Below are 12289 nucleotides of genomic sequence, written 5' to 3' on the forward strand. Positions count from 1 at the left end.
ACTCTGCTGCTATAAACAATGCTCTCACACATACATTTAATTTACAAATGTAAGAACAGACTTCCCATCACTAAAAGACTTATTGCCACGAAGCATTGTTAGAACAAATTATCTTTTTTTACGGTTTGTGTTAAGTTTATGCATTGCATAGTGATGAGAATAAACACACCTGTAAACAAGGCTTCATAAAAGAAGGTGCTGTAGCTCAATACAATTATAAAATAAAGAAAATAACTGAGAATCAGACCAGAAAACGGCAATAAACAAATCTGTATTTAAAGAATATGAACATACAGTATAAACAACAGAGTTAGTAAAACAAAAAAGAAGCGACAGTTATATGAAACCTTAATGTACAATATGTGGTAATACACAAAATAATATATTTGCAAAAAGATTTTTAAACATCTGTAGTTAGGGATAAATATTATAATACACAATACATCTTAAGTACAGTGCAACCGCATTGTTGCTTTTCTTATGTCAGTTGTTGTTTGGTTGGATAAAAATGAATAATCCTGTGGTCACCTGAAAACTAAAGACAGATCTGCACTGTCAAAAGAGTTAGATCCATTTATGTTTCAAAAACTCCCTAAACTTACATACAAACTAGTGTGTTTTAATGGACGTTTTTTACCACTATCTAAAATTAAAGTCAGTGAGTTAAAGTACATTTTTTGGCAAAGAAACCATGTGCAAAACGTTTTTAATTTTACAAAAGCTCAATAAACAAATGTTTCCTTTTAGATATTTAGATATTTTATTGTAGAAATATTTTTTGTACAGAAGCGTAGAGCTGAAAGCAAAGGAAAAATAATATCTATATCATATTATAATGTGATACTGATATTTTTCTAATAATTTATCTTTTATGTTTTAACAATATACTGAAGTTTTTCTTTTATAACATAATACCTTTTGTTGTTTGAAAATATTATGTTTACCCTAAAACATGAAGCTGATGTGGTGCAGATAGCTGGTTGAGATAATGTCTAGTCAACATGAAGTGATTGTATTTAATACTTGGATTAAGCCACAGAGATATTTTGCTGTTATTGATCAACTTGGACAGTATTATAAAAATCATGCATACGCAGGGAGGAAACTTAAAACACATTGGGGTGTATAGGAGGATGAATTATTCTGATCTGATTGAGGTGGCAGCATTTTTTGATTGATCAGCAGGGGTATGGTAAGCTCCATGGATACAAATTACACCATCTGGTCTGCAATCAGGTGGGTTATGTGGTCACACAGTGTAGTGTGAGATGATTACTGAATTATCTGGACCCTTACAGGATTGAGGAAAGACAGAATTGACCCAAAATTAGCCCAGATTAATTAATTTAAAAAGTATATTGTTAGTACAATAAAGTTTTTACCTTATAACAATATAGCTCTATATAGGTCTATGCTTCTGTAAATTTGCTTTGAACTTAATAAAAATTAAATAAAAATATGTGTAGCTATCTTTATGGGAAACAAAAGATAATGCATGAGAATGCATTTTTGTGGTATTGTCAGTCGGTATTTAAAAAATATTATACCATGGGATCAAATGTAAAACTGACGGTCTGATCAGTATGATGAGACAGAAAGTGACAACTAGGTGACTATGTCCACCTTTATTATGACATCAATTTAAAAACTAATATTTTTTACTGTTAGTTAGGAAAAATTTGTATCTTTTAAATTTAAAAAAATTGTTAAAGAGTCTGGGAAATGTTACATACACTTTCATATTCAGTGTTAATTCAAACCTGGAAGGCACTGGTATACCTTACTTTGCAAAGTGTCCATCCAACAGTGTAGGAACCATGATATCAGAGTTATGGCTCCCTCCTCTGGAGGCATCCTGCAGTGCAGGCACAAATAAGTTTTCAGGAAGAACCAACAGGATCCAGCGAGGAGTGTGAGGGCTAAAAGTTTTTTGGCTTTTTATCTTGTTCATATTTTACTCATAATTATGAAATGATTCCACAGCAGGGATCTGATTCTTGATCCAGATTATCTTTATGCTGCAGCTCATCTTCTCTTCCCATCACTTTTTGTGAGAACCGATCATGACCTTTGAGACAAAGTTGACAATGGCACTTGCTGGCTGCTCAGGGTCATGCTCAGCAAACAGATGGCATACATTCTCAGTTTCACTCTGGGATTTCTTGGCAACAAATCCAAAAATCCTGGAAGACAGGCACACAGGAGTAAAACAAATGATTAGCTTTAACTAAAATCACTTACAAATAAGGTCCCTTGATAACAGGGATCATCTTTTTGTAAACTTTATATAATCCAAATGAGACTACAACGTGTTGAAAATTAAAAACAGTAAAAAAAATCAATTTGCTCTGTTCTCCAGCATAATGATGTAGAAAAACTACCTGCTAACTGCTCTGAAACAATCTGGGCTAAAACAACAGAGGCTGTCGATGAGATCCCAAACCTCAAAGATCAGCCAGATTAAAACTAGAAACAAATCAGAGTAGAAATGTTATTTAAAAGGTTTTAAAATCCTATTTTTGCTGTCCCCACTGCTTTCATGCTGTAGTTTCAAGAACCTTTAACCAGAGGTGTTGCAGCAATTTCAATAATTAAAAAAACAACCTCTGTTAGGTAATATGCATGTTGCCTTAAATACATTATCTTATCCTTGATGATACTTCATACTAGTTAACAGGATCCATACTGTCAGGTTATTTTTATACTAGTAAAATTCAAGATCAGATTTATTTGTAGGAGATTTGACAACAACTAAAGTTGTCTAAAATGAAATTTACAACTGGAAGATGGTCGCAAAGTAGTTTCAAAACAAATTTCTCTGAAACATAAATGTGTCAAATTACCTCAAACCTTTTTTCTAAGCTTCTGGGTGAAAAACAAAATGGACACAAAAGAAGAAGAGCCAACAAAAATGTGGCTTTAATTATAAACAATAACACAGTCAAAAACCATGTCCCACAAGCAACCTAAGCTACTCAACCTTTACCTTTGCTTTCATTTGAATTATCCTAGTTTTAAAGGCTATGCAGTGGTCCTGTATTATTGAAGTTACATTATACAGGACTTGCTAATATGACAATAAGATAAAATTGAGAACCACAGAAGGCAACTGGGGAAAAAAACAAACAGCATGACGTATGCACATCACAAAGACTTTTCAGGAATAAACTTACTTTGCTGTGGAGACGCTGTCTCTTGTCCACCTATTAGGACAAAAGACATGTTGACATAAGGATCATACAGATGAATTACAGTTGATTTAATAAATCATTAAATGTTATGTGCTATTGGAACAAATAAATTATCACTTTATTTGAAGTATTATTTGAAGTTATTTGAAGCAAGTCAGGTAAAAAGTAATGACAGCATTTTATGTGCAAGAATGTCAGCTCAGTTCGCTCTGAGATGTTCATTATTTTCTTGTGTTAGAGTGCATTAAGTAGTTAAAGGTCAGAGAGACCAATTGCCATTCTTTTGCAATGAACAAGTAGCTTAACATAATTTATATAATTGCATATTTGTAAATGTTTTACAAACAAGAACAATGAAGTTACCACAAAATATTGCATTTAATGAAAGTGGAGGACAGCGAAGCAAACATAGTTTATTTAACTTGTCAACTAAGACAAAGTTCACTACATATCTTCATTTATTTAGGTAGCTAGACTGTCGTATACAGGTTCCATTATTGGTTGTTTTACTCACTTCCTTCCCAGTGGATCCAGAGAACAGTATATAACAGTGTTCACAGCATAGTGTCTCCTGAAGAACAGCCTGCAGAATCAAACACAGCAACACATCAGATTCTTAATCTATCTGAGTTCATGTTTATCTTTTATGAACGTCCAAAGCTGCAAAATCAAGAACTATAAAAAAAAAAACAAATAGCTAAAACGTTTTACCATGCTAACACATTTTATAGATTTTTCTAGATTTTGTTCTTTAGTTCACTAAACATATTTTATTCTTCATTATCTTTTTTTAAAAAAGTATTAATAAATCACATACATTAGGACCTTTTTGTTATTTGATTAATCAGTTTATTGTTCATCATTTCTTTATCTTTTATCTTTTTCATTTTATATTATCTGAATCCATAATAATTTAATTACTTTTTAAATCTCAGGTTTACTCTTTTGGTGTCATTTCTAATCAAACGATTCCAAAGCTTGGCATGCATGTTCGTGATGGCCACTATTGCACCAGGTAAAGTCTACTTTTTGGAGACTGGGCCACAGAGTTGTTAGACGGGCACAGCTTAAAGCTGACCTGCATCTTAACAACTACACAGTAACAAGTGCGCAGGCAGAGTGTACAATTGCAAGTTAGAGACTTTGGTTTTGACTGTGTCCACAGCAACGATTCTCAATCTAACTCTCAACTATCCTTCCACCCAGACAACCTATAGCCTGATGCTGTGGCAAATATTTGAGTTAAAACAGAAGCAGTGATCGAACTAGTTCAGACTATCATCATCCATTGACCAGTAGAGGTGTTCATGTTTATGACAATAACAAAACAGAAATAGGTTTGGGCTAAAACGTGAAAAAATTCAGCAATTTATCTTGCATATTAGTAGCAGTAGACAAGCAGAGACAAATTTTAATTGTTTTTGTATTTATTCTTAAGTTTTGCCGTTTATCTTCAAAATGTTGCCTGTGGATGATCAGTTACTCACTTCCTCTGGTTGTCCGTGAGCGTGATTCCCTGAGCTGACACTTTAAAGTGGACCACAGTGGAGGGAGGGGGAGGGTCCATGGAGAGCGTCAGCGTGGTCGCCTTCTGGACCGCCTGCTGACCCGTCAGAGACTCTAGCTCCACAGAACCCAGGAACCACACATTACATGCTACCATCCAAACACACATTAAAGGAGCATTTCAGAAAAAACAGGCACAGATGACTTTTATATTAAAATATAATTTCATTATCAGTAAATGTTTTACCTGCACCCTGTTTCAGAAGTTCGGCTGCTGAGTTTGTTGCTGTCTGTGCTGAAGCATCATTCAGCTCCTCTAATGAATCTATTGGACACAAACAGCAACGATGCCACACATGAGTCACATTAAAGCATAAAGGTCCCACAAAGATAAAATAAACATTCAACATGGAAAAATATTTTGCATTTATAATTTGGACTGGCATACCCCGCCTCTCGCCCATAGACTGCTGGAGATAGGCACCAGCCCCCCACCCCGACCCGCTATGGAATTAGCAGTATAGAAAATGAATGAATAAATGAATTTGGTCAATTCTAATCCAAGTAAGACTATTATCAAAAGCTTTCTAATACTTTTAAGGAATTTAGTTACTTCTACAAGGTCTGATATGTGCATGTAGTGACACAAAAGAAGAAGAGCCAACAAAAATGTGGCTCATAAGGTTTATAAACACACATTTTCTTTTTTCCTCACTCTCTGACATTAATTCAGACTAAACCTAATTTTTTTTAGGTGAGATAGAATTACAAAGATTTTTTCCATTTGCAAAATACCTACTCTATTTTATGCCAAACCAAAAAAAAATCGATATGTTTTTAAAAGTGCGTTAAAAATAAAAGTAGAGCACAGAAGTTATTGTTACCAATATATATTTATATTTCTAAAAAGAGAAATGAAATAATGAAATAATCTACAAAAACAACACAAACTAAGAAGCAGACTCAGACAGTTTCAGTTTATTAAACCGCTCCTCACATAGCGAAGATAAACTCTCAGTGCTTCCTTCAGGACAAACTCTGACTCAAACTGTTTACCTCTGTCAGGCAGGATGAGTTTACACGGCAGAGCCAGTGGGGTGATGGAGTGCTGACACACCAGAGCTGTGAGGCTTCCTGTCCAAGGAGAGAGACATTTGATGCATCATAAATACTAGTAAGTACAGCTGCAACTCATTTCTACCACCAGCAGAGGGGGGTAGAGGAAACACTTACAAATCCTGGGTTAAAAACTGTGGCTGTCCTTTTTTAATCAACTGGATATATCAAAATAGTGAAAGAAAAGTTTGAAAAATGATTGTCACCAAAGTAAGGCTCATTGGGGCAGCCTTTAAGACGAACTCCTTTTGGTGTACACTCGATCAGAAAGTGCCTCACCAGCTCGCTGGACAGGTCTCCCACTAAATGAGTTAAAATAAAAACAAAGCATTTTAGGAGAAAAAGAAAACCACATTCACACGTGACATGGTTAAATCAATTTTAATACTTAAAATAACATAAATAACATAATACATAAAATAACAAAGATTCTCATTACACAAGTCTGGATTTTGCTTATTTGCATCTTTTATTTGAAGCTATATTTTGTTGAGAAGATGGAAAGGATATCAGTGTAAATATGTGACAACAGTGATATTACAAAAACTGGAAATTTCTTTAAACTTGATAAAAATAAAAGATAGAAACTGGTCAAAAAGGCTGCCAAGAGAGGAGCAACAACAGTGAAGAAGCTATAGAGATTTCCAGCAAGTACTGGTTTTGTTCTACATGTGACAAAAATCGCCTGTATTCTCCATATGTCTGGACTATGTAGTAGGGTTGCAGGACAGACATTTTTTTTTTTTAAACATCCAAAACTTTGTAGGAGAATGTGTTATTCTGATGAAACCATGATGTAACTTTCAAGATGGATGAAATTATGAACAGTTTCAAATATGGTCCAATTTTATTCCAAATGCAGCTGGTGTTGTCTAGAGAGCTAAAGATGAAGAGGGATTTTATTTATGGCGTTGCCATTTTGCATGCACCTTTTTTACTGTGATGTACCACTGATGGAGGAGGCGTGGCCACCTTCATGGCCAGTCCGTACGCCCCACGAAACGAGTGGCTGTCTCTGACGATGAACGAGCCGGGCTCTTTGTCCTTCAGCAGCGCGATGGCTAACCAGCACGTAAATACAGGGAGGAAGCAGTGAAAGGCTAAAGTTAGAATCACATTCACCTTGAAAGAGGAAGAAAAAAGCCTTTGCACAGAGGTGAATTATATGCTCACTAGAGGCCAGTTGACTTTCTGTTCCAAGGCCAATATTTACCTTGGTCTCTGGAAATGTCGGGCTTGTACCAGAACTTAGACGTGTCCTGAACAAACTTCACAGTGTCCTGCTTACTGCCATAGTCTGAGGAGCATAGATCAGAGCTCGGCGTTAGGTTTCACGATGTTGACGATGGGTAAAATGGGGGGGAAATGTCAGGCGGATTCCTAAAGTCTAGATAGGCGGTGAATTTAGATTGTTTTACTTTTAGCAGGAATGATTAAACACATTTTAAACTAGATGTGTTTGGTAACATTTAATCCCTTTAGAAGTCTGCATGAAATATAATTGTTGAAAGTTCGCTCTTTCTGGTTCACCTTTTTGCTCCTTTTTTCTGTTTTTTGTTTTTTTTTTCATTTGACTTTATGAAATTTTAGTGTCTTTTATATGAGAAACTGCACCAAAAACTTTTTTTATTCAGCACATTCTACTTTAGAAAAACACGTAAAGCTGTGGGTTTCCAGTCTTTTGATCTCTAGAGTTAAAATCAGTTTAACCTGTGCTGTAAAAACATGATGGAAAACATTGTCAAATGCGGCCCATTCACGACAGGTTTATGGATCTTTTGTTTCTTTCTGTGGATCAGACCAAATAAATATTCTTTATGGATGTTTCTTTTGTTGTAAATGTTATTGTGTTCCATTTTTCTACAATTTTACAATTTCTTTGCAGAAATCTTCGCTTTGATTAGTCTTTTTTTATTTCTGACTACTAGAAGAGCCCAAACCAAGACCAAGCCATCCACCCCTGCTTGCCAAAATATTTTTATGTACTAAATAATCAATAGTCAATACTTTTCTTAAATAGAGACATCTAGCTTGGGGATTTGTATTGGTAAGATTTAAGGGATTAATTGTGAACAGATAAGCAAAACTAGCTGATAAAGGTAGGTGACTTTAAAGGGTAAAATGATATGTTAGGCACCAAAAACAGTGGCATGATTCTTTCTTCCTCTAACTTATTTTGATTAGTTCACCTTACAGACTTTATTGCAGAATTTATGATGCTAAATGTTTGACCTACAAGTGCGCAGGTTCATATTTCTGAAGACAATATGTATAGGAACTTAAGTAAAGTTTTAAAATACCTTTAATAATTTCGGTTAAATAAACATGCAATAGAAGAAAACAAATAAGTGTTATGCCATAGTGAGACCCTGTAAGAGTAATAGTACCTGCTCCTGGTGACGAGGCCCCACTGAGCCCTCTAAACGGATCTGAGGTCAGGGAGGATGACAGAGGAATACTGAGGCTGTTGCCGCTGTGCGGGCTGGAAAACCCGCTCAGAGAGGGGGACCGTGAGCCTAGCTCTCCCACCTCACCTTTTCTTCTCTTCTCTGGCAATAGAGGAGCAATCCCAGCATCTCCCCCAAGATTCATATTACTGAGGTCCTCCACAGCTTCCAGCAGGCTGAGCTCCAGGCCGCCGTTTCCCAAAAACAACAACGAAGACAAGTCGGCGCTGTCAGTTTCACTGCGGACCCCTAAGCTCCCTCTCTGGCCCCTCTGAACCCCCCGCGGAGAGCTGTGGGCATTCGGGGAGATGAGCAGTAGAGGGGATGAAGGTTGAGGAGGATACGATGAGTTCAAGGAGTTTGGAGTCCGGTCGGGCCACACAAGAGGAGGAGTGGAGCTACAAGTAAAGATGAAGATATAACTTGAACTGAAATATTTTTGCATGTAATTATTTGGGAAATTATCCATAATAGAAAAAATCTTGAACACAGATTCCCTATTTAGGTGGCTGGAAAAGAAAACAAACTGAGCTGGGTTGTATATTGCAGTTTTCTGATAAATACTCTTTAGTAGATGCCTAGGATAATAATAATACAGATTTAAAAACACATCTGCGCATGCAGCAGTTTTGTAACATTATACACATTATTACAGTTAGCAGGAAAAAAAGATAGATATTTTTTGTTTTATAAGTTACGATTTTGAAAATGGATAAACTTTTTTTTTTTTTTTTAACGGACTTTGTTTTATAATTAGATTGTATATTGTAAGTTAGACAAACCTTCTTTTATGACAGTGCATAGCATAAAAGAATTGTGTCAAACCCATTTGAGTTGAATGACCTAAACATGGAAACAGGTACTTCCTGTCAGGTGAGTCTGCAGAGGCCAGAGGTTTACAGACAGATCTGAAAACAGCCTGATGATTCAGAATTTCTGTTGCAGCTGCAGATCATTATCAGCTGCATGAATCAATGGGGCCAACGAGTTCTTTGTCAACAACCTGCACTCCTGCTGGTTCTGGAATGACGAAGCCTGTTTATAACCATCAGTCATGGTTTCATTCTGAATGTGGAGGATAATTAAACTTTTTACATTTCGCTGAGATAAAAAGACAATAAAAAGACAATAAATGTTAAAGTAGGTGTAAGAATCCAGCTTTGGTTTCTAGTTCACTCCTACTTTGGAATTTGTGGAAATAAAAAAAGATATGAAGGCACAAAGTTCATCACAGCATCAATATGTGCTATATTCCAATTGTAAAGGACTGCTTGGATGCATTATTAGGCGAGCTATAATATTTGAAATGCACTCATATCATGCTATGGATTGCATCTGTGCATGCTAGAACTACACATATATCTCAAAGTGAAACTAAAGACACAGATAATGAAAACTCCAGATGCAGCGGTTCAGAAATGTGAATTAGTTGAATAAGAAAGGATATTTTAAACAGAAATGTCTGGCTTCTAAAAAGTATGTTCATTTCTTTGCACTCAGTACTTGGCTGGGCCAGATTTGAATGTGTTTTTGCATCAATGCAGCATGGCATAGAGGGGATCAGCCTGTGGTTCTGCTGAGGTTCAACAGAAGCCCAGGTTACTTTGATAGCAGCCTTCGGGTTGTCTGGATTGTTGGGTGTGGTGTCTCTCATCTTCCACTTGACAATACTCCATAGATTTTTTATGGCGTTTGGGTCAGGCGAGTTTGCTGGCCTATCACGAACAAGAACACCATGGATGGTCATTAACGAGCTATTGGTACCGAAGGAAGAATGAGGGGTTTTAAAGTTTTCTGATAGATGGCTGCATTGACTGTGGACTTCAGAAAACACAGTGGAGCAACACCAACAGATGACCTGGCTTCCCAAATCATCACTGACTCTGGGAACTTCACACTCGACTTCAAACAACATGGCTTCTGTTCCTCTCCATTCTTCCTCCAGAATCTTGGACTTTGATTTACAAATAAAATGCTGACCTCATCTGAAAAGAGGACTTTGGGCCAACAGTCCAGTTCTTTTTCTCCTTACCCCATGGAAGATGCTTCTGATGTTGTCTCTGGTTTGACAAGAGGAATGCAACATTTGTAGCCCATATTTGTGGCACCCCTTCCAGGACATTTGTAGAACCACTATGCACGTCTGTGCGTAGTGGTTCTTGATCCACTGACTCCAGCCCTAAAATCACTCCTTGTGAAGCTCTCACTCTTAATTTGATTTTTTGACAGTCCTCTCAAGGCTGTGGTTATCCCTGTTGTTCATGCAACTTTTCCTACCTATCCACTTTTTTTCGTCTACTCAACTTTCTCTGAATAAGCTGGTTGAATACACTCTGTGAACAGCCAGCTTCTTTAACAGTAACCTTTTGTGACCTCCCACATAGTCGGGTGTGCTGTAAGCAGCACAGACTCTGTGCACATTGTCTGTGTCTCTTTGAGATTTCATAGTCCAGTGTTGTTGTTTGACACTACATACGCAATCATAAAAATTAAGTATGTCCACTTTCAGTCCACATTGAGTCCACCTAGAGTACGAGCGGACGTCTGCAGAGTCAAGTTGACCAGACTATGCGGGAGCCCTTGGAGGATGTTAATCATTGTCTTCTGGACATCTGTCAAGTCAGCGGTATTCCCGATGATTCTGCAGGCCATAATATGGTTTTTGCATAACATTTATACATTTAAAATGTATATATCCAATATACAGGGGTTGGACAATGAAACTGAAACACCTGGTTTTAGACCACAATAATTTATTAGTATGGTGTAGGGCCTCCTTTTGTGGCCAATACAGCATCAATTCGTCTTGGGAATGACATATACAAGTCCTGCACAGCGGTCAGAGGGATTTTAAGCCATTCTTCTTGCAGGATAGTGGCCAGGTCACTACGTGATACTGGTGGAGGAAAACGTTTCCTGACTCGCTCCTCCAAAACACCCCAAAGTGGCTCAATAATATTTAGATCTGGTGACTGTGCAGGCCATGGGAGATGTTCAACTTCACTTTCATGTTCATCAAACCAATCTTTCACCAGTCTTGCTGTGTATATTGGTGCATTGTCATCCTGATACACGGCACCGCCTTCAGGATACAATGTTTGAACCATTGGATGCTCATGGTCCTCAAGAATGGTTCGGTAGTCCTTGGCAGTGACGCGCCCATCTAGCACAACTATTGGGCCAAGGGAATGCCATGATATGACAGCCCAAACCATCACTGATCCACCCCCATGTTTCACTCTGGGCATGCAACAGTCTGGTGGTACGCTTCTTTGGGGCTTCTCCACACAGTAACTCTCTCGGATGTGGGGAAAACAGTAAAGGTGGACTCATCAGAGAACAATACATGTTTCACATTGTCCACAGCCCAATATTTGCGCTCCTTGCACCATTGAAACCGACGTTTGGCATTGGCATGAGTGACCAAAGGTTTGGCTATAGCAGCCTGGCCGTGTATATTGACCCTGTGGAGCTCCAGACGGACAGTTCTGGTGGAAACAGGAGAGTTGAGGTGCACATTTAATTCTGCCGTGATTTGGGCAGCCGTGGTTTTATGTTTTTTGGATACAATCCAGGTTAGCACCCGAACATCCCTTTCAGACAGCTTCCTCTTGCGTCCACAGTTAATCCTGTTGGATGTGGTTCGTCCTTCTTGGTGGTATGCTGACATTACCCTGGATACCGTGGCTATTGATACATCACAAAGACTTGCTGTCTTGGTCACAGATGCGCCAGCAAGACGTGCACCAACAATTTGTCCTCTTTTGAAGTCTGGTATGTCACCCATAATGTTGTGTGCATTTCAATAGTTTGAGCAAAACTGTGCTCTTACCCTGCTAATTGAACCTTCACACTCTGCTCTTACTGGTGCAATGTGCAATCAATGAAGACTGGCTACCAGGCTGGTCCAATTTAACCATGAAACCTCCCACACTAAAATGACAAGTGTTTCAGTTTCATTGTCCAACCCCTGTATATACATAAAAATATATATATATCCAAGACAATACCAAAAACTTAGGTTCTGAC

General features: G+C 37.6%; 1 protein-coding gene across 3 annotated transcripts in view; it reads right to left on the bottom strand.

Annotated features, from left to right (window-relative positions):
- Window positions 1–255: 255 nt before the first annotated feature.
- Window positions 256–12289, bottom strand: part of LOC124873910 (tensin-3-like) — a 66346-nt gene continuing 54312 nt past the window's right edge. For 2 of the 3 annotated variants that reach the window (XM_047374957.1, XM_047374961.1), the window contains 10 exons: window positions 8201–8658; window positions 7027–7110; window positions 6743–6874; window positions 6020–6115; window positions 5754–5831; window positions 4945–5022; window positions 4679–4847; window positions 3706–3774; window positions 3174–3203; window positions 256–2183 (listed from right to left, as the gene is read on the bottom strand). In XM_047374957.1, coding sequence (XP_047230913.1) covers window positions 2042–2183; window positions 3174–3203; window positions 3706–3774; window positions 4679–4847; window positions 4945–5022; window positions 5754–5831; window positions 6020–6115; window positions 6743–6874; window positions 7027–7110; window positions 8201–8658 — 1336 coding nt within the window. In that variant the 3' untranslated portion in view covers window positions 256–2041. The remainder of the gene's footprint in view (window positions 2184–3173; window positions 3204–3705; window positions 3775–4678; window positions 4848–4944; window positions 5023–5753; window positions 5832–6019; window positions 6116–6742; window positions 6875–7026; window positions 7111–8200; window positions 8659–12289) is intronic. The other variant, XM_047374960.1, reaches the window with a different exon arrangement.

The sequence above is a fragment of the Girardinichthys multiradiatus genome, chromosome 9 (assembly GCF_021462225.1).
Source record: "Girardinichthys multiradiatus isolate DD_20200921_A chromosome 9, DD_fGirMul_XY1, whole genome shotgun sequence".
NCBI classification, from domain to species: domain Eukaryota; kingdom Metazoa; phylum Chordata; class Actinopteri; order Cyprinodontiformes; family Goodeidae; genus Girardinichthys; species Girardinichthys multiradiatus.